The sequence below is a fragment of the Culex pipiens genome, chromosome 3 (assembly GCF_016801865.2).
Source record: "Culex pipiens pallens isolate TS chromosome 3, TS_CPP_V2, whole genome shotgun sequence".
Classification (NCBI taxonomy): Eukaryota; Metazoa; Arthropoda; class Insecta; order Diptera; family Culicidae; genus Culex; species Culex pipiens.
This window is the reverse complement of record NC_068939.1, coordinates 2,007,098-2,029,911: the sequence shown is the minus strand read 5'-3', so window position 1 is coordinate 2,029,911 and position 22,814 is coordinate 2,007,098. Positions and strand designations below refer to the sequence as shown.

The following is a 22,814-nucleotide window of genomic DNA, read 5'->3' as shown; positions in this document are numbered from 1 at the left end:
TAGGTTATCGAAAGACCTTTCCAATGAGTCCAAAACATTGAAGATCTGGCAGCCCTGTCTCGAGATATGACCACTTAAGTGATATTTATGTACATTTTTGAAGCCGGATCTCACTTAAATGTATGTAAACTATGTTCGGATCCATTATCCGACCCATCGTTGGATAGGTTATCAAAAGACCTTTCAAATGAGTACAAAACATTGAAGATCTGGCAACCCTTTCTCAAATTATGACCACTTAAGTGATAATTATGATCTTTTTTGAAGCCGGATCTCACTTAAATGTATGTAAACTATGTCCGGATCCATTATCCTACCCATCGTAGTTTAGGTAATCGAAAGACCTTTTCAATGAGTCCAAAACATTGAAGATCTGGCAATCCTATCTCAAAATATGACCACTTAATTGATATTTATATACTTTTCTTATGCCGGATCTCAATTAAATGTATGTAAACTATGTCCGCATCCACCATCCGACCCATCGTTAGTTATGTAATCAAAAGACCTTTCCAACGAGTCAAAAACATTGAAGATTTGGCAACCCTGTCTCGAGATATGATTACTTAAGTGATATTTATGTACTTTTTTGATGCCGGATCTCACTTAAATGTATGTAAACGATGTCCGGATTCATCATCCGACCCATCGTTGGTTAGGTAATCGAAAGACCATTCTAATGAATCCAAAACATTGAAGATCTGGCAACCCTGTCTCGAGATATGACAATTTAAGTGATATTTATGTACTTTTTATAACCCACCGGCAGTCGCGTAAGTGTACTTTATACACGGTTTGTAAGGGCACTTGTAAGAAAGGTGAAAACACGCGACTTCCCGAAGGTTGCCTAAGCTATGCCCGGATCCATCATCCGACCCATCTTTGGTTAGGTAATGAGTCTTTCCAATGAGTCCATAACATGGAAGGTCTGGCAACCCTGTCTTAAATTAGGACTGCTTAAGTGATATTTGTGTTTTTTTTAAAGAAATAGATGGAATTTGAGTCCAATCACCAAATGTTGGTAAAAAGTGAGGAAGGCTCCAACCACATAGGTTGATTAAGTTAGTTTTTTCATTTAAATGTGAAGACTATGGCTTGTTATTAAAATTTTTATATTTTTTTATTTTTTTGCCCCCCCCCCCCTTGACCACGGCCAGGGCCGAGGGACAAAAACTTTTTTAAATATTTGCATCGGCCTTATGAGATATGAGAAAATATTCAGTCAACTTAACTCCTATTATAAATTTTCAATTCAACCTATCTCATAATATTTGAAAAATAAAACATAAAATAACTGTGTATCTGAATTAAACCATATTAAGGTCTCCAATTGCAATTATAAAATCAAAACTCATATTGAAGCAATCATTGAAATTAATATCAATTTATCGAAATGCTTTTAAATTTGGGAGGGGCGCCAAATTGATGCTTCGCCAAGGGCGCCGTGGACCCAAGGTACGGCTCTGCTCATTTGTTTTTTTAACATGCATTAAATATTTGAAAGAAATTTTAGTTCAAAAATGTGAAAACTTGGTGTGGTCAGTCACAAGTTACAGCCATTTTCAGGTTATGCAAATGCAATTTTAAAACTCAAATGTGTTTTTTTTTTCTATAACAACTACAGCTTTTGCGCGTTAAGACAATCAGAAAACGAACTAATGATGCAAAAGGCCTCTTTTGTAATAAAGTTGAGGATCACAAAGGTTACGCCAAACAAATCTAGATTACTTTTTCAAAACAACCAATGCGCCATGGGTTTCCTATGTAAATAGGACCTTTTGAAAAAGTAAGTGAGAAACAATACAAAAAATGCAAATTCTAGAATTAATTTCACTAGACTAACCTAGTAAGAGGTTGTTCGTAGTCTACTATAATTTGAGTCTAACTTTATATCATGAGTAAGTCACGTATGCAAACTCTTTCAAATTTAAAAAAATAAATAAAATACAAGTAATTTGTTTTTAATTTTTTCGCAAAATTCTCGCTTCACCAACTGTTTAAATAGTCAACCAACTCAAAGAACGAAAAATGTTTCCATGACCCACTTTACTCAAACAGTGACGAAAACTACTCTCATTTCATCAAGTTGGGTCGCAGAGTGCACACACTTTGCTGCAGGAGTTTCAATTATAAATTGCATTTTAAATTTCTTCTTCCAGAAAGCAACTCTGAGAACCCGCCACCGTTCCCACCCGAGCAGTTTGTCTCTGGGAAACACAAATACCTCAAAACTAAAGACAATCCGTCAACGGGTTGGGGGAGGAAAAAGCACATTTCTCGAGTGAAAATTTATTCAGCAAGTTTGCGGTTGTTTGCACCGCAGACTTTGGAACATCTTGCTGCAGAATCGAGGCCAGAAACGATACTTTGTGGTCACTTGTTTGCTCGTTCACGACAAAGAATCACTGCAGCACCTTTAGGGGGGCCAAAGGGAAAAAATCATTAGAAGAATATGAATTCAATTAACTTCTTGTTATAAATTAGCTATTTCCCCCATGGGACCACTTGCCAGCCTGCCGGCGTTCGAGATTTTTCCGGTGGATTTTCGCAGCACCTTTATTGCTGTTCATAAATTATATTCCGTGCGAGGGGGCTTCGGCTAATAGGCAAGCGCAAACACCGGTGACCGCAAATATACTGCGAGAGGGACCTGAAGAACCTGTTCCGGAAGGGGAATATCCCAAAGGAGGGGACAGACGGGAGGAAAAAAGGGACCCGACCATATGAGTATGTCGTCGCTACTTCATCGGCTGAGGGCGCACCCAATAGAATAAAACATTCAAGGAACAATGGAACCGTAAAAGTGTGGTAATTTGATATTCTTCTTAAAAATTATAAAATAAAAGAAAAATTACCTGATAAAACACAAAATACATTTTAAGAGTCAATATAAAAGTCATTCAAAAAGTCGAATACACTCCTTGGCACAACTTTCACCATAAACTACAGAAAGCGTCCGCAAGTTTCGCAATTTATTAATGAGGCACGTGTTGGCAATATCACAACCAGACGGACCACCGAGCAATCGGTCCCGACCCATAACTCATCCCGCGGAATTACAGATTCCAGGCTCGAAACCACTCCGGCGTCGACGACGACGACCTGGGTCCGGGAAAAATGGAAAATAATAATCTCCGCGAGCGTGGCAACCAACCATCCATTCTTGTGAAATTTAATCTTCTTCTGGGCCACAATATCCCGTCTCCGGGCCTGTAGGCACACGGAGGCTGGCCAAGCTGGAAAATCCGTTCCGCAAAAGCTTCTTTTGGGCTTTCTTTTTTTTCGCATTCTGCACACAGGATAATCACGATGTTTTGTTATCTCGGTCCAATTTGTATCAGATTTCAATAATCTTGAAAACAGAAATCGCTAAGCTTTTGACCTTTTGATGGTAGCCAAGCTAGCAAAAAGAGAAATTGATTTTATGTGACTCTGGACCGAACAGATTAACTATATACTGTGGAACTGATGGGAGGAAGGAAAAATGTTCCAGTTGCAATGGATTCCGAAGATTTTTCCGCATGCCTTAAATTATAAAGGGCAGATTCCTGAAGCTAAAAATTACTTTCCATTCCAATCAGATTGATTCTTGACTTTTTTCGATGTCTTTTGAACTGAACGTGAATAACTGTTGGGTAAATTCTACGAAATGTTGAATTATTACACTCATTTAAAAGGCATGTAGTCATGTATTGATACAAATAAGAATGATGTTCAAAATAAAGAAAATCATTTAAAAGTCATCAAATTTCTAATTTGATTCTAATTAATCTGTAAAGTTCTGTACTATTGCATTGGGATTAAAATTAGATGATACCCGAGCAGACGGAAATAACTTGAGAATAACATTTTTTGATATTTGAAATGCTAGCCCCATAACATTTTATATTATTTATAACAAAATTTGTTATTCGTCGTTATGATTTTTTTGTTATTGGATTGATATTGTAATAACAGACTCATAACACTTTTGGTTATTCTTCGAACAATTTTTTGTTATAATTTTTTGTTATTTTAACAACTAATCCGATCATCTCAATAACAGTTGGAATTATTATTCCATAACAAAAAATGTTATTCCAAAGTTGTTTTGGCTTTCAACCAAAATCTGACCAATAACAAATTTTGTTATGATAACATAAACTGTTATCAAACTCTTATGCAAAAATTTATTTTTCAGGAAGATTCCATAACATTTTCTGTTATTTTAACAGTATTTGTTATTGAAATGGCATGCATTTTGCTATTACCGTCTGCACGGGTAAAAACATGAAAAACTCTAGATTAACAATTCAACTTTAAAACTAAAACAGTGTCAAAAAGTAATACTTTTTGAAACTAGTACTGAAAACTTTTAGTTTTCATTTTCATCACTATGTAATAAAAGCAAGAGAAAGTATTTTTATAATGAAATTGTAAAAAGTTTTTTCTATAACACAATGACAATTTTACAATTTTCTTTAAGAGATAGAACTCCTGGCCACCGTCAGTGCCGCAACATCCGCCACTTTCACACAGTGCCATGTTATCCCTGACTAAGCACCATAAAATGTGACAGCCCTAATGCGATGTGATGGAAGTAGAAACATTTAATGAAAATTCTTTTAAATTCCTTCGGTTTGGCGCACAGGAGAGAATCCCTAGCTCTACTTTATCATCGTTGAGAAAATATCCACTTCTTTGTTTTAACCTTTCCTTTTTTGAAATCAACACTTCATGGGAAAAACAAACCGAAAAAAGGTACGGTCAACTTCGCAACTAACAACCATCGCACGATGTATCTTAACAGTTGGTGTCCGTCATCTGCGTGCGTTATCCGGGCAACGATTCCGACCGAGGCCAGCATCTTCGGGGAAAGGAGGTGTGATGAGAAGCAAAAATCCTGCCCCGAGGAGGGAGAGGTAAACTGGTCCCCGGTCAGTTCCCCTAATGAATGGCAAACTTCTTGAGTTGACCCTTAATTAAATGGAATTTGCTGCATAAATATTCCCCCGTAGTATCGGTCGTCATCGCCGGCTGGCGTCGTCGGTTAGTATCGTCTTTGCTCTGTGCGGAGTAGGGTAAGCAACCTCGGCCGAAACAGGACACCGGACTCTGGGCGCCGTTTGTCCGGTGAGTGATAGTGGTCAAATAGCGCACTCTGTATGGTGCGTTCATCAAACAAAACAAAGTGTTTGTGGCGCCTGCAATGATCTTTTGTGGCATCTCCAGGAATTGGGTTATTTATGGCATGCAGCATTTGTTTCGATAAGAAGGATCAAGTTTACTTCCTGGACTTGGTAAGATGCCTGTTTACTTTAGAGTTGCATGAACAAAAACGATTCCAACCTTGACCAACATAAAGTATTTTCAATTATTTAATGAACAAAGTTTGAACATATCATTACTAATAAATTTACAAAAAAAAAATCTAAGGTGTTTTACCCATCCTTATATGGTAACAAATTTGTAGATTTTTTTTAGACGTCCTTTATGGTATGGCTAACGAGATAAGACCTTTTTTGGCCCAAAATGCACGTGCGATAAGATAGCAATAACCTAATACATAACAGAATATAAAAAAAAATCTTTCATGAATTTCGTGAAATATTTCGTTCAATTCAAGCATAACAATTCATTGCAAGTTATTTTATCCAATATCCAAGATCACATATTTTATCCTAACTTTCATTCAACACCGTGATGCTTACGAACGTCACGTATGTTTCCACGCGTGATGTCAGTTTTTTGTTCAAAAGAAATCATTCATGATTGAAACTTTTCAGAGCGCAACGAGGAAATATTTCAAAACTTTTCAACTTTATCCGTTTGAAACACTTTTGTCAGAGTAATATCAGGGTCGTTATGATAATCTCATCAATTTCAATAAGTTTTTATAAAGTTTCATAATGCCGCAGTGCTGATAATGGTTTGTGTCTAGACTAAAACCGACTTATCCGTATTTAAGGGTGAGTAATGAATTTAAGGTTGGAGAAATTCAACAAACCATTCTTGTTTTCCTTTCTTCATTTTTTGGTGAGTGGTTGATGAAATGTTTCATCAGTCAACTTTGAGAAAAAAAAAAAACAAATGCAATAAAAAAATCTGAAAAATTGATGAATTCGGTAAAATACTAAATGTTTGACTATACATTTTTGGTGAGTGGTTGATGAAATGTTTCATCAGTCAACTTTGAGAAAAAAAAAACAAATGCAATAAAAAAATCTGAAAAATTGATGAATTCGGTAAAATACTAAATGTATAGTCAAATTCAAGACAAAGTTAATCCTCAAAGTTAAAGAAATTTTTCAAAACATATACAGATCACTTAAATAAAGTCAATCCAACAATCCCACAATCTTTTTAAAATCAATTTATTGTTTTTGTTCGATCATAAAATAAATTGAATTACCGTCATCTGGGGCGAAACGGGACACATGGTGCTAATTGGGACAGCTGTTTTAGTCTTGTTACTGTACAATATTTGGATATTTTTAATAGTTTCGGATAGATCAAACACAGAACATCTGAAATAGTGCATCGTTTTTCTAAATTTTAAGCTTTTAAGTACTCTAAACTGCTGTCCCTATTCAGACTGTAGTCCCGATTCGCCCCAGATGACGATACCAAGTAATACGAATTTTTAAATTAGGTTAAATAAGTAAAGAATTAAAAGAGCAACCTTGCTTGGTCCAAGGCATATAGATTTGATAAGGTAAGGCGAATTTCCAGCTGTCAAAAAATATTTAGCCCGCAAAACTGGATTTTATCTGCATATTTTTAGAAAATTGAAAATTTGACCATCTTCTGAGCAAATTTCACCGGATTTTATTCTGAAGGGTTGTTTGCAACCTTAATATTGTTTCCAATTAAAAAAAAATCAGTTTTGGAGTTCGTTCATAAAATGATAGCTTTTTGTTTACTTCAAATTTACACCGAATTTTCGGTGTTTATTTGAAGAATCTTGAAATTATTTATGAGGAATTATGATTTTTCTTCAAATAATGAGTGGTCACGTGGAGGGAATCCACATCAAATAAAAAGTATAGAAAGAACATAATAATATCGAAATGATGAATTCTTCAAAACTGGTTAACAAAAAACCCCAAAATGTTATATATTTTTCAGAATTACATTTATTTCCTCGTTATCTATGGGAGATTCTAAACTTGACTTGTGTTCTACCTGAAAGGTGCCGTAAGGTGATGCATTTACTTTTCCGAACAAATTAATGATTTAAATTTATCAATAAATATGCTTAAAACCTATTTACAGTAAATATTTCAATAAATACTCGGAATGTTTTTTTTTCACGGTGCACAACTGCAACTACCATGACCCTTCTAATATTATGTACACGACATGATAGTACGAGCCGTGGTTCACAATTTCAGTGCGAGTTTAACTACATACTAAGCTGATTTAGGGTTACCTTAAAACCGTTCGAGATGCTTGTACAAATTTACAGGATGATTTTTTGTGTGTTTATTTTTCATTGTTTTATTATGTTAATTCTTAAAAACTAACAAGTTGTGACTTTAAAAATTAGAATTAAAACGATTTTAGCTAACATTTAAATTTTATTTTGTACACACATACGCCGACGCCACGTTGACTTAGTTGGATTCCTCGCTGTCAGGTCACGTGACATTGATCTCCTCGTCAGAGTCATCCGAATTCGACTCATACTCGTCGTAGTACAAATTGTCCGACGAGCAACTGTTTGACCGTTGACTGCCACCGGTGAAGATCGTCGCGCCTGGCCCTCCTCCCGCACCGTTGAGCAGCATCTCACGATCACGATCCACATTTGCATAAAAGCTGTTGATCAGCTGGGGCCTCGGGTGCTGCTGGGGCTGGCCGTTGGGGCCGCTGATGTCATCGAACTCGTACTTAAAGTCCATGCCCGGTGCGCCGGGTTTGGCCAGCTCGAACTTGGCCGGCTTGAAGTTGATCAAGGCGGATGTTTTCGAGGGAAGTCCACCTCCGCCCATCAGGGGTGATTTGGAGGACTGGGGGGAGGCTGGCCCAGGGGGTGATTGTTGCTGTGGGTCGGAAATTGTTGGAGGGGGTGGTGTCGAGGGGGGTGACATGGACTGTTGCCGATCGGTGCGAGCATCCGACAGGTCTGGGTTTGGGTTGTTCTTGTTGGGAAGGGTCTGATCGCGGGAGCCTCCGTTGGCGAGCAGTTCACGCTCCTTCGAGTTGCGCCACTTCATGCGACGGTTTTGAAACCATATTTTGACCTGTGGGAAGAAGGGAAAAAATGTAATTTTAGTGTATATTATTTGAGTGAAAAACCTTGAGAAACCCCTCTTAAAATTGAACAAATCATCGTCTTTGCAGATTGTTGCCATAATTTAAAGCAAACTTGCCGGCAATGATTCGTTACAACCAACGCCGACGACGACGGCAGTAAATGGGATCCTGTCAACGCCAGACAGGACACACACCCCGTCAGGAATGGAAAAGGAAAGGGAGAGGTCACACGCGCGCTTGACAAATATGTGGGAAATGCCGGTCGAGATTTATGCTTTCTATGCTGCTGCTGTTGGGTGTGCGTATGTTTTTGAGGAGGTATAATTATTGGTGTCACGTTGGGATTGAAATTTATCACCAGCAATTGGAAACTGAAAGTCATGCCGGTAACAGTTATTACTTTCAGACAATTAGTTACGCAAATTCCACCACACATCCCAAATTTGTAACGATTTCTCGTGATGCGTGAAGTGACAAATGATGCTTTGACAAATTCATTTCTTTGTGGTTGCAGAGTGCATCAATCACGCAAGAATGGCTGAGATTTTCCCACCAAACGACGTTCCACTCGAGTTGAACCCACTCGATGTAATCGCTACATAATCCAATCAACCAAGATCTCCAGCCACTTCTCAAAGAACCATTCAGCAAATCCCCCGGCGATCATTAATTTACATTCACAAATAAACAAACAAGAACCCAACACAAAAAGAAGGTCACCCTCGCTTTTCCGGAGCCCTTTCCGGCGCGCCTAATAGAGTGGGTGGCGGGCAGGATTTCCTCACTGCTTCCTGGGCCCGGAGGGCGTTAAACCGCAACCAAACGACGGCGGCGCGCCCTTCCCAGAAGCCACGTAAACCAACCAAGTAAATATTTGAAATTTTTCAAGCCACCCTTCTCGGGCATTATGCTTTAAAAGAATGCGCTGTTGCTGTTACGGAAGGTTAGAATTGAATTGACACCCAGGGATCGCCGCAGGGAGTCGTTCTGGCCGCTGTGGCCGGATCGGTCCCACGGGGAGAAGGGCCTGGTTTGTGTACTGGATTTGGGCTGCGTGCAAATAATGAGTGGTCACGTGGAGGGAATAAAGCTTAGCGGAGATTTTGTTTTGATTGCTGGAAGAAGTTGTCACGTGTTTTGGGAAATGATTTTAAGGATCTACTTATACTAATTGTTTGAATACTTTAGGTTTGGAAGTTAGTTGTTATAAAGTTATTTTTTCAAATTCAAAATGAATTTTAAATTCATTTGGAACGAAAACTTTGTCTTTAAGTCATTTCAACTTTCCCAGTACAGGCACTGTGTTGCGAAAATAAAAAAACGAAAACAGTTTAATGGGTCGAAAGAGATTTTTGGTGCTCAAATTTTTAAAGAAATACTTACAAAAATATAAAAATCCTTTTTCCATAAATAAATTGAATTCAGATTCATTCAACTTAAGAAAAATATCTCACGTTTGGAAAATGATCTACAAATTATATCCCTTGTCACCAGTCAAACTTTTAACATTTTGTATATTCGTCCTTTTTGTCTGCTTTAACACATATTCCTGAATTATATCGTTTCATTACTGAAAACAATAAAAGCAACGATGTTGATTAAAAAATTGCTGATTCGTGATTTATTTGAAGTGCAAGTATTCTCTGAGACTATTTACAATGTATTTTTTTGTTGCATTGGTGAAAATGTTTTCAGTATGACTTAAGAGGCCATTTTCATAATTTGTTCGTCTATAAAAATCACCATACAATGTTGACAGCTATCTATACAAATTTGCTATCAAAAGGACTTAATATCCATATCTTGAAAAAGTTTTTTTTCTAATTAATTTTGTGCATTCGCAGTCAGTTCGATGAAAGCATATAGTTTTAGAGTTAGATTACGCACTTTTTATTAGAGTTAGATTACGCACTTTTTCTGTCAATAATAATTATAATATTGTGACTCAAAAAATATAATTTTCCGAAGGTCTTTTCTTCAATGTTTGAACCATCTGTTACCTGTTACCTGTTGGGGAAAATATTTATTTTGCCCTTTGCATTTTGATCATCTTGTCTGCTACGAAAAACTTTACTTCTCTTATTTATTTTTTTTTTCTTCACTTATTATTTAAATTTTTATTTTATCTTAGTTTAAGATCTATTCAGCAGGTCAGGTCCCGCCCGTGTGGATCAATCGGACCGCGCACTGGACTCACAATCCAGAGGTCGACGGTTCGAATCCCGCGGCGGGCGCTCTAAAATTCTTTGTGTTAATATGGGTATTCGGCGCCGTCGCTCCGTGCCATACTTTCATACACTTAGGAGCCCAGGGCGGCGAAGTCCTTGTAGTTTAAAAGGAGGACACTAGTGGTTGGTACTAGCAATGGTGGCCGACAGCTATAAAGTCAACTTCGTTCGTTCTATTCAGCAAACTCCAATCACTGTCGGTTGCCAATTTGCAGTTTTTCATATTTTTTCCAGTCATTTTTTGGTGCTTTATACATTGTTTGAAATAAACATAGACCATAAGCTTTCAAGTTGCAACAAAGGATATTAAAAAAATACTGCAAACTAATGTTTACGTAAAACTAGATGATATTAATTTAAAACTATCAAAAATTTAACCACAGAAAATCTTTGTTTTTATCCAAACCATTAGCAAAGTTACATAAAACAAGATAAATCAACCCTAAAATTGAAAAAAAAAATCTTTCCAATGCTTTTTTATGAAAATATAAAATTTTCTTAACATTTTTGATGAATTTCTCGATCGAATTCCTATAATTGGGATTGGGCTTTAGAGGGTTTAGCAAATTTAGGGGTTCGTGATCGTAAACAGCATGGCCTTCAAATTCAAAGCCCTACAGGAAATTTCATATAAATAACTTTTTTTTTCGAGATTGTCAATCTTACTTATTTTTTGCTGAAGCGCCACGATAAAAAAAAACTATTTTCATTATGAATACTTTTTGATAGCATTTTTGTTTGAATAGCAGCCAAAGCTTATGAAGCTTTGTATGAACGAACAAGTAATGCAAAATTGCCTTGTTTGTCATAGTTAAATTACTGACAAATTCCAGGCAAATCAGATATTTCCATAAATTTGCTCACTATTGGGACAAATACTCATCGGTAAACAAATAAGATTTTATTGCAAATCATTAGAAAAACAATCAGTTCTCAACCCTTAAATTGGTCGTTTTGTGGCACCTTAAATTAGTCACGTACGCACTTTTTCAGCATTGATAAACGAGTATGCTGATCATTGACGCAAATATTATGGTAAATCCCACGTAAAGTATTCCTCTCCACGGATGATTAATAGCCTGTCCCATTTTGAGGTCATGTCGAGGAATTTCAGGTGCTCACTTCTTAAATGATAGATTATGATGTTAGGAACAATGTTTTCTTAGACAAGAAAAAATAATAAAATACTTTCTCGCACCCCCTAGTCGATTTACTGAAAAAAGTCACTTTTTTGAACAAATTTTCTAAAATCGCTTGGAATCAATACAAAAACTGTTTCGATCAGGTGTGTATTATCTTCAAACGATAGGTTTTTGTCCATAGATTAAGATGCACTATCAATATTGGACCAAAATTTAAGTTTTTGGACTCTCCCAGGCGGATTTGTGTCGAAAAAATCGCATTTTTTCGAAACTTTTTTCAGAAATGTTCATTTAATTTAGGGTAGCCTATTTTTCCCAGTGAAACCAATATATGCAGCTTATAGGAAATTTCATGGCGAACATTTTTCCCTCTGAGAAAATTCAATTTCGACACTCCAGAGCCGAGATATTTGAGTTTTAGTGAGGAAAAAAGTGCCAATTTTCAAAATTTCTCAGAATTCAGAAGCAATGCCTACTAATTACACGATGTAGCAAGCATATGTCTCAAAGGTCAGGGTATGCTTTTTTATAGTAATTTTGGCCACTGAATCTGAATCTAAAATCAAATTTCGTGTAAACAGTGATGTTTTGGAGCTACACCCTTTTGGAATGTTATTTGCGTGTTTAAGAGGCAGTTTTTGTAAATATTGCTCGATTTGTTCTAGAGGTCGTATCGAGGTGCTCCGATTTGGATGAAACTTTCAGCGTTTGTTTGTCTATACATGAGATGAACTCATGCCAAATATGAGCCCTCTACGACAAAGGGAAGTAGGGTAAAACGGGCATTGAAGTTTGAGGTCCAAAAAACATAAAAAAAACTTAGAATTGCTCGCATTTTAGTAAAACTTCATCAATTCCAACTCTCTTAGATGCATTCGAAAGGTCTTTTGAAGCACTTCAAAATGAGCCATAGACATCCAGGATTGGTTTAACATTTTCTCATAGCTTTTGCAAATTACTGTTAAAAATGTTTTTTTTTAAACCTCAATATCTTTTTGCAACAGCCAGCAACACCCATACTCTTTTAGTTCAAAAGTTGAAAATTTCATGGACTATAAGCCTACGGTAATAACTTTTTGGCCAATCGCAGTTTTTCTCATAGTTTTTCGATTTTTCTATAACAAACATTTTACAACGTTAGTTATTGTCCTGTAGGCATCCATAGCGGCACTTTTTAGTCTCACTTTTGTCATATTCGAAATCCTCGGAAAATTCAAACTTCAATGCCCGTTTTACCCCACTTCCCTTTGTCGTAGAGGGCTCATATTTGGCATGAGTTCATCTCATGTATAGACAAACAAACGCTGAAAGTTTCATCCAAATCGGAGCACCTCGATACGACTTCTAGAACAAATCGAGCAATATTTACAAAAACTGCCTCTTAAACACGCAAATAACATTCCAAAAGGGTGTAGCTCCAAAACATCACTGTTTACACGAAATTTGATTTTAGATTCAGATTCAGTGGCCAAAATTACTATAAAAAAGCATACCCTGACCTTTGAGACATATGCTTGCTACATCGTGTAATTAGTAGGCATTGCTTCTGAATTCTGAGAAATTTTGAAAATTGGCACTTTTTTCCTCACTAAAACTCAAATATCTCGGCTCTGGAGTGTCGAAATTGAATTTTCTCAGAGGGAAAAATGTTCGCCATGAAATTTCCTATAAGCTGCATATATTGGTTTCACTGGGAAAAATAGGCTACCCTAAATTAAATAAACATTTCTGAAAAAAGTTTCGAAAAAATGCGATTTTTTCGACACAAATCCGCCTGGGAGAGTCCAAAAACTTAAATTTTGGTCCAATATTGATAGTGCATCTTAATCTATGGACAAAAACCTATCGTTTGAAGATAATACACACCTGATCGAAACAGTTTTTGTATTGATTCCAAGCGATTTTAGAAAATTTGTTCAAAAAAGTGACTTTTTTCAGTAAATCGACTAGGGGGTGCGAGAAAGTATTTTATTATTTTTTCTTGTCTAAGAAAACATTGTTCCTAACATCATAATCTATCATTTAAGAAGTGAGCACCTGAAATTCCTCGACATGACCTCAAAATGGGACAGGCTAATGATTAATTCCATTAGATTTGACGACATTTCTACCTTTTGAGCACTTTGTTAAGCGTCTCGAAATTTCTAGCTGTAAAATATTCATAAAGTTTTGATGACGCTGACGACTTCCTGCTTCTCCCCAAGCAGCTGTGAACCAAACGCAATGCCGCATTAAGGAACTCAATTTTGGCTAATATTTTTGGGAGATGAATTCATCAATGTTCTCTTTTTTTTCACACATTTGCGTCACGGCGTTCCCACACGCGTAAATTACTGTTGGTTGTCAAACACTGAACGGTTATTGGAATTTTGTTCAAATAACATTTGACTGTGCCATCTTGATTGTAGTTCAAATCATAAACAGACATATCAAAAATTCACAGTAATTGATTTGCCAGATTTTACCCCTAAACGGTTACCAAAAAACAAGCCACCAGGAACACGACAAGGAAGCACAACCTTCGAAATAATGTTTGCAAAGTTCATTACCGTTTTCGCTGGTTTTCGCCTCTCGTGTGGACAAAACAAACTTCATGCTCGCTGCAAGTCCGAAGGTCGGCTTTCGCGCGCCAAAAGTGCTTCCACGTTCTTCGATTAGAGCAACTGTTTGCCTTTTAAACCATTCAAATGGACTTTCAGATGACGGGATTCGCAACGGTGTCGTATTTCAGACTCTTGTGCTGAGTGATTTGTTGTAACTGTTTCCGCGTTCAAAAGTCTGCACTGTTTGACCAGGGTTCGGTTTCATTCACTTAGTTGCAAAGTGATTCAATATGGGATATATGGGAAACATATGATCTTTCCGGCTGGCTGATGGTGAGGGTGACTTTGCCGATTCATCTATTATGAAGCGAGGGGAGAAGAATATCTGGCATTTATTGATTTTTAATTCACAGAAAACAAATCAGGAACAAATTTTGCTAAGCATAAAAGTAATATTTGTCACTGAGAAAACAGTTTCGTAATTCCGAATAACACTCCTCTGTTTGTTTCTTTGCTTTTGTTTTTACGTCCGTGTGTTTGGTCAACTTAATAACCAAAACAGTATCAAAAAGTATTACTTTTTGCTACAATTGCTGACAACTAGAACTTTTCAGCACGTTTTTTTTTTTTTTTGAGAGTTTAAATATTTTTTTCAAAAAACCCTTTGCCAATTTACAACAAAATGAAAACTGGTGGACCAGTGCATGGTTAGGAAGGAGGAATGTAATATATAAACAAATAAATGACAAATTTCAAGCCCATGTTTTTAAAAACATTGGGAAAGAATATCGCTAAATGCTTTGAAAATTATTGCAGTTTTGCTCCTGTAATAAATTACAAAATATCAATTAATTTCCATTTTTTTTCTTAATTTTTAATATACTATTAGATCTGCTGTCCCACTTTTCAAAAATTGAAAAAAAAAACCTTGAAATGCTTTTTTCAAAAATGTTTGAATGTTGAAATGTTATAAACGTTATAAGTTGTATAATCGACTGAAAAAATATTACAGTCCAGACTCGATTATCCGAAGCCTCGGTTATCCGAAGTCTCGATAATCCGAAGGTTTTATGGGACTTCAGATAATCAAATCACGACCAAAATTTTTTGTTATCGTACATGTTATTTTCTTACTTTTAACATCAAATTCGAATTACGCGACCCAATTTTGGTTAAATTTGAATTGAAATTTTAATTACAAAATACCGTTATCCGGGGTGACTTTGATAGGATTTCAATTTGTTTTTGGAATATTTTCCAATAGGTAAGGTTCGCGTGGGGTAGGCCACACAAAGTCCATGCACTATTTTGGAAAAAAAGTTTTTTCAATAGTGTTTAGAAAAACAGTTACGTTAAAAACTCTTAGTTTAAATTCCGGGGTGACTTTGATAGCCATAGTTTTTCTTGTTAAAATTATATTTAGCATGTTCAAACTTTATTTGTACGTTAAATATACCATCACTAATGTATCTGATATAGTTAAAAAAAAAATAATGTTTAAGCTATTTAACAAAATACATATAAATTTAAGGTATTTTTTTTTCAATTTTCGGAATTTTGCCTGATATTTGTTAAAACTAGTTTTGTTTATAAAATTATCGATTTATATTGCATTTTATACTTAATTCGAAGCACGAATCACAAGTTTTCACATTTTACATAACATTTGTTTAATTGAAATTGCCTATAAATTTGGAGATTTTTTTTATTCATATTTTTTGTGTTTCAAAAACACATATTATTTATTATTTACAAACTTATTTAACCTAGTGGAAAATTGGCCAAAGAATCCGAAAATGCAATCCGTTTCCCGATTCAAAATCATGTTCATTGAGAAAATCATAACAGTTTGAGAAGCTTAAAATAATGACTTTCATCAAAATTTTCTTAACTATAGTTAACTAACTTTTTGAACTTTTCAAAATTTTATGAAAAGTTCTTCTTGAAGTACTTTGAACACTTCTCTACCACGGTCAGTATGATTCTAAACCAACGATTTTCAACGGGGGTACCGGGCCTACTTGATTTACATGGCAGGGGGTACCAGCCTAGAAGAAGGTTGAGAATCGCTGTTCCTTAACCATTCCCTACGTACTCCGTACTCTTCTTTTTGCGGAAAAATCGCAAACCTATCAAAGTGACACCGGCTATCAAAGTCACCCCGTTTTACGGTACATTTTTTCATTATTTCATAACCGCTATTTTGGCCGCCATCTTGGATTTAAAGATTCTAAATCACTTTAGCGTAGTTTAGGGGTCATATTTCGAGACTGGACTGTAATAATACTTTGTATAACGTTCATTATGTATGTTTTGTCCAGTAGGCCAAAATATTAAAAGCAGCGGAATGAAATAGAAGAACATAATAAAAGATATAATAACAGTAAATATCTTCTCAAAATTTATGTGTAAAAGTATTCGTCCAATTTTATTTTCATTAGAAAGTGAAGTTATTAAATCTTAACCTCAGTAAAAGTACTTCAACATCCAGATGATTTCCAGCAGCTCCAGCAAAAACAATTCGCAATAACTCCGCGAGCAACAATCAGTACCGCCAGACATAAGTGCATAATCAATTAGCAATGACGTGGAAGGAAAAGCGGAAAAAGCTATTAAGTGCACACAAAGCGAGTAATGGAATCGGTGCCACTGCTTCTGGCCACCATCGCTTGGGTTCCGGCTTACTGCTGGTGCTGCTGCTGCTGTTCTGTGCTACCTAAATCCACCCACGATCGAAACAACAATGGACCTGCGGGATTGAAAAAGTAAGGAGTACCCGACAGCACAAAAAAATCTCGCCATTGACGACCTTCTGACGGCCGGAGTTGAAATTGGACCTCCGGAGGCCGCCAGGCAGCCTCGGAACATCACTCATCATCGAGGTGAACCAAACCAGCAGCACCAGTCGAAAGGGACGCGAAACAATCAAGATTGTACAACATGACAAATAAAGAAACGATTGCAGATGCTTGAGGGAGGGGGGCACGGAAAAGTCCGGAGGAAAAACGACGGATCTGCCGTTGACATTTTTTCGACTTTGATGTTTTCTCGCTCTTTCGGTACTCGATGGCACGAGAAAGAGAGGGAGAAGGTTTGAAATTGATTTAATCTGATGTTATCGGGGGAACGTAATGAATATTTTCCGCTTTTCCGGAAGTTTTTCTCCGACTTGGCTGAGTTTTATGTGCACATAGGTTGGGATTATGTACCCCAATGATGCTCATGAGCCGTGAAATCACCAGAGCTCCTTTCTTCTCCTCTTTGGGCGGCGAACAGAAAGTTTTTCTTGCGGGTTTTTATTCGAATAAATTTATGGATTCGCCGGTGCCGGTTTGGGATTAATCTTCAATTAACTTATCATCCAATCTTTCAAGCTGAAGGAGGGGGATGATGGACGTCATACTTTCATTATATTGGATCGCCATTAGGTTGACGTTTGGGTGGGGAGAAAACATTAACGAACCCTGATTTTGAGGGTGAGATTTGTACTTTTATACTTCCGATTCCACTTGACGATCATTAGGAAGGATGGAAATTGAAAAGTCCATGGGCTGCGTTGAAAAGTATGAATTTAAATCTTTAATTTGCTTTACTTTCAGATGTACAGTAATTCAGATCAATGCCCCAAGAACTTTCCGAGCTCTGGTGCGTAGACACGATGGTCCTTCAGTAGCCTGTCCCCTCACGGCAACACCAGCCGACTGCAAGCAAGGCAGATCATCGTCTGTTTGTGAGTAATTGCATTTAGAAGGTGACAATGGCAGCAGAAGTGTTTGTGTGTGTGTGCCGGCAATTTTCCATGGCCTGGAACCGTTTCCCCTCAATGTTTCAGTTCAGATTCCAGCTAGTGTCGTTGTTGTTGGTGTTTGCCCTCCGGCAAGGAATGTAAGGCCGGCGCCGGCAATTTTGCGAAAGAGTTGACACTGGGCGCTGTCGTCGTTGCTCTGTTTGGTGCCACTTTTAATGACCTTTCGGGTGCGTTTGAAAAGTGTGAGACCGACAAGAATACCAGAGAGAGAAAAGATGAAATATATTGGACCAGGTCCTGCCAGTGCGAAATCCTCAACTCATTCCGTGCCGGGAACATCGCAAAAAGTTAGTGTGGAAATGTTGTTCTATTCCCAAATGGATAACGAGCGTGGGAGTGACTTTTGCTTCGTGTCTGGCGATGAGGTTGAAAATTTCATAAAACAGGATTAAGTTGTTATCTCACCGACAGATATCCGAAACAGATTTCCAAGCGAGCAGAAGAGCACAACTAGGAACGAACGATAAAGCGGCAGATACACTGATGTGGACGGACATGGAATACATATGTTCGCTGCACGTTTATCATTTCAATCATGAGTTTACCCCGGGGGAAGATTAGTTCCGTACTGGCTGGCTGAATCTGCAGTTTGGGATTGTGAAGTTCAACATTTCGTTTAGATTTGTGATCGTTGGAGGAAGAGAGAAAGCAATAGTTTAATCTGAAAATCATTCTGTTGACTGAAAAATTAAATTAAATCTTTTTTTTTAAATTTCCAAATGATTCATCAAAAACATTAATTGACCTGATAAAATGAAGAATCAAAAAAATAAAAACAAATATATCTTTTGATACATTCGATTTATGTTGGTATATTGTGGTAATTATAATCTGTACGATCAAATCATTACAAATGTTAGGGAATTATTACCTTCAATCATTTTTTTTTTTCAAAGCATTTCAAATCAAGCCGGTAGTTATTAAAAAAATTACAAAAAATCAATTGAACGACACTTGGAAAAATTTTGCTTGGCCTATATCTTTTGATACATTCGATTTAGTTATTGAATATTTTACATTTAAGTCAATTGAACGACACTTGGAAAAAATTTGCTCAGCCAGTTATTTGCCAAATACTATCACAATCAGAACTACAATAATTTTAAAAATTAAAAAAAAATACAAAAAATTATCTTGAAGTAGCAACAACATTCAAACAATGTATTTATCAAAAATGGTGACGAGTGGAACGAAAATGTCTGTATTTTTTCAATTGGGTTTTGTGATAAAGTTTCACGAGAATATTCATTTCATAATGATTAACGTCAATGGATCATTTCAACCTATTCGTACATGTTTATCATTTGGTTTAAGCACTGAAACATGTTTTGCTAATTGGAAACAAATGCATTAAAAAATCTTGGATATACTACTTTATAAATGAATGAAATTTAAAATAATTGACTAGCGTCTTCAAAGTTTTTATTTTTGTGTGTTTTTTGTAAAGGGTTAAACTTTGAGGAAGCCTTTCCTATGATCATAAAACCAAAAAACTTTTGTTCGCCCCATAAAATAGTTTAAATCCTGTATTTTATCAAGTAAAACTCAGATTGATTTGGTGTCTTCGACATTGTTGTTAACGAAAAAATATTTTTTATCGATATTTGAATTAACTTTTTTAAATCAATGTTGCAAAATTCGTTTTTTCTTTAATTTTTGACATGTTTCAAGGAAAAAAAACTCGGATCTCTTGAGCCATAAAAAAAATACGATTTTTTTATTAAACAAATGCTTGCAAAAATTGACATCCTGATTAAAAATTGTGTTAAACATTACTCTTGAATGTAAAATCAAATTTAAGACCGAAAATTTCTTCTCATAATTTTTTATGAAGAGCGCCATTTTCAAAGTACATAAAGATTCATTTTGACTAAAAAATATTTTTCAACTTTAAAAAGTAGTGTCCACAATACGGTGCCTAGAATATGAAACTTAAAAAAACTCGCCCAACAAGCCCCACAATTTTGTTCCTTTAATCTTAATTAATCTTAGGACTCTGGGCCAAATTTGAGCAAAATCGGTCAAAATTTACTCACTGATACTCGGGCATAAAGTTTGTATTGGAAAAAAACTAAAAAAATGAATGAACAACCAAATTTTCAAATCACGATAAAAAGTTTTTCATTAAAACAGGCCACTTACTAATAATTTGGTTGCGTATTTAATTTAAATTCAATAGACAAATAAGCCCCCAAACATGGAATCATCATCACTACTGTCATCATCAATCAGCACTATCATCATCTAAACATTCTTTCCCTATAAAATTCTCCAGTGCGCATGCGCATTTTTGTTCCCACTAGAGTGGGAGGAAACTCCCTCTCTCTCTTTCTCACAGTAAGTTTCCCTCCACATTTTCCCATTTTCCTTCACCATTCCAAGAAAGAGCGCATATTTTCTTTCTCTTTCAACGACTGAGCAATGCATCTGAGCAGAAAAAAAATAGAAGAAAACTCTCCTTTCACGGGTGGATCATGGCGGCCAATTTATTCAAACGATTTGAATTGGAGAGATGAACTGAGATTGCGGTTTTTTCGCTTCTCCACCGAGAACAGTGAGCAGTTTTTCTCGTTGTCCCTGGCGGTGATAAATAAAATCTGCCAGAAGAGGGCAAAACATAGTTCGGCCAGCTGTTGGGAAATGCTGATTCCACTGACGATGATGATGATCGTTTTGCTCTTGTTGTAAACAGGGCGGAGCAAAATTCTTTTGTGCTACTCGACTTTTTTTTCCAACCGTCAAAACCGTAGTTAACTGAGTGTGGTTTTGGCCATTTCTCAATGTTAGGTACAGGTTCTCTATGTTCTGCTGTTTGGCCCAACAAGCTCAAAGTATGCTGATAACTGCTATAAAATTCATTCCCCTGCACTATTTTCCCAGCGGAGCTGAAAGTTTACATGTCGTCGGTCGGCGATTATATTTAGATATTTTATGTACGACACTTTTCACAGCAAAATTCAATTAGATGACAAAACAAGAAATCCCCCCACGAGGCCAGTGTAAACAGATGAATAAATCATTAGCAGAAAGCGGTGCGATCCTTGTGGAACAACTACAATAGTGCGGGGAAAGTGTGGTACCAACCTGGGAATCCTTGAGGCCGAGCCGCTCCGCCAGCTTCTTCCGGTCGGGTTTGCTGATGTACTTCTGGAGCTGAAACCGTTTTTCCAGCCCTTTTCGCTGAGAGTCTGTGAATTATAGTGAGATAGAAATGTAAATTATTTTGTTTTAGTTTTGGTTTTAGAAAATCCCTTACACATAAAGATCAATCAAGCATAACAACAAATCAATTTAAAATCTTTGGTTGAAAATAAATAGAACCAAAAATGTTTATTTTGCAGAAAAAACGATGCATAACAAAACCATAGCTAAGAACTTTCTACGATTAAAAAAAACTATAACTTTTACGCTCAAGTTCATATCATTGATGAAAATTTGATTGACTTTTGTAGCGTAATTTTTTCATCTCTTTCAGAACTTGATTTTGCATGTGTTATTTATATATTGTAAGAATAATAAAAGCCAAAACATCACATAATTACAGAGCTGTATATAAATGTTAAAGAGTTTATAAAAATTTCTGAAAATATGGTAAAGTTTACTGTCCATCATTTCAAAAAAACGGATTTAACCTAATTTTGGGAAATCAAGACTTGAGTTCGAATCATCTGTTAAAACTTAAATTTCATTAAATTAGTGTCTATCTTGTTTTGATTACTGACGCAAAAAAAGTGAATAACATTGTTATGGGAAAATAATGCATTGACCAAGATTTGTTGCAAAAATCAAAAATGTTTTTTTTTTCTCGGAATAAATCATTCAATTTCAATTGTGGGCTGTTTAATGACCTCTCCCTTAAATGCCAATCATTTTAAAATTAGTCCAAACTTCTCTTTTAGACAGGCTGACATAGGGCTTAAAAACAATAAAAGAATCTCAAACCCAAAAACATGGTCGATTCGATATCATATTTTTTTTAATTCTAGCGGTTTTCAAGCTTGCACGGGTCATTTGTGGAAAACTACTGTTCACCCTCTACAGCCAAATTTTTTTTCGTTTTTTTTTTTATTTTTCCCGTGTTCAGGAGATCATTTTGAGCAACTTTTGTCCAACGAAAAACTTTACTTATCTTGTTTTACGTTTTTCTTGTTTCATTTTTAGTTTATATATTTGCATTCATCTTAATTAAGTTGTTGATTTTATGTTTGTTTCTGATATTATGTGGCTAATATTACCACCTCATATCATTACCTTTTATCTATTGATTTTTTTTGTTTGCTGTAAAGCCACTTATTCATTTTCTTCATGTGTTTCACATTTTTTTGTATAATTTTATCATGTTTACTCTAGAATGAATCCATTATCATATAAATTGTTTAAAAATGCTTAGAGGCATAGTTTGGGATAATTTAAAAATTACTGCATTCAAAAATACATATAATAATGAAAATGTTAGTGAAAAACATAGCAAAAGTTGACCCCAGAAGAAATGATTTTAATTTTAAACATTGGCAAAGTCACATAAAATAAGTCACATTTCCAACCCTAAAATTTTCTTAAATTTTGAGAGTTCTTCTTTTTCATGTTCTTAGAGATCAAAAATTGGTTGAAAAAATAGTTTTGCCGAATTTTTAGAAAAAAAAAATGATTTTTTCATCAAAATAAAAGTATTTCGAGCCAAAATAAAGATTTTGCAGCATTTTTCAAACATTAAATAAATTTACTTTGAAAATTGTCCTACTGTAAATACTTTTAAGTGTACAGTTTTTAATTATTATTTGTTTTTCAATAACACGTTAAACTAGTAACCTTCAATATAATTCGAGCTGTTCTTTTTGTATTCATATTCATAGTT

At 35.8% G+C, this 22,814-nt stretch overlaps 1 protein-coding gene across 1 annotated transcript in view; it reads right to left on the bottom strand.

Annotated features, from left to right (window-relative positions):
- Positions 1 to 7,107: 7,107 nt before the first annotated feature.
- Positions 7,108 to 22,814, bottom strand: part of LOC120425687 (myb-like protein I) — a 34,667-nt gene continuing 18,960 nt past the window's right edge. The window contains exons 4-5 of the mRNA XM_039590270.2: positions 21,044 to 21,147; positions 7,108 to 8,225 (exon numbers count right to left, since the gene is read on the bottom strand). Of these exons, the coding sequence (XP_039446204.1) occupies positions 7,620 to 8,225; positions 21,044 to 21,147 (710 nt within the window). The 3' untranslated portion in view covers positions 7,108 to 7,619. The remainder of the gene's footprint in view (positions 8,226 to 21,043; positions 21,148 to 22,814) is intronic.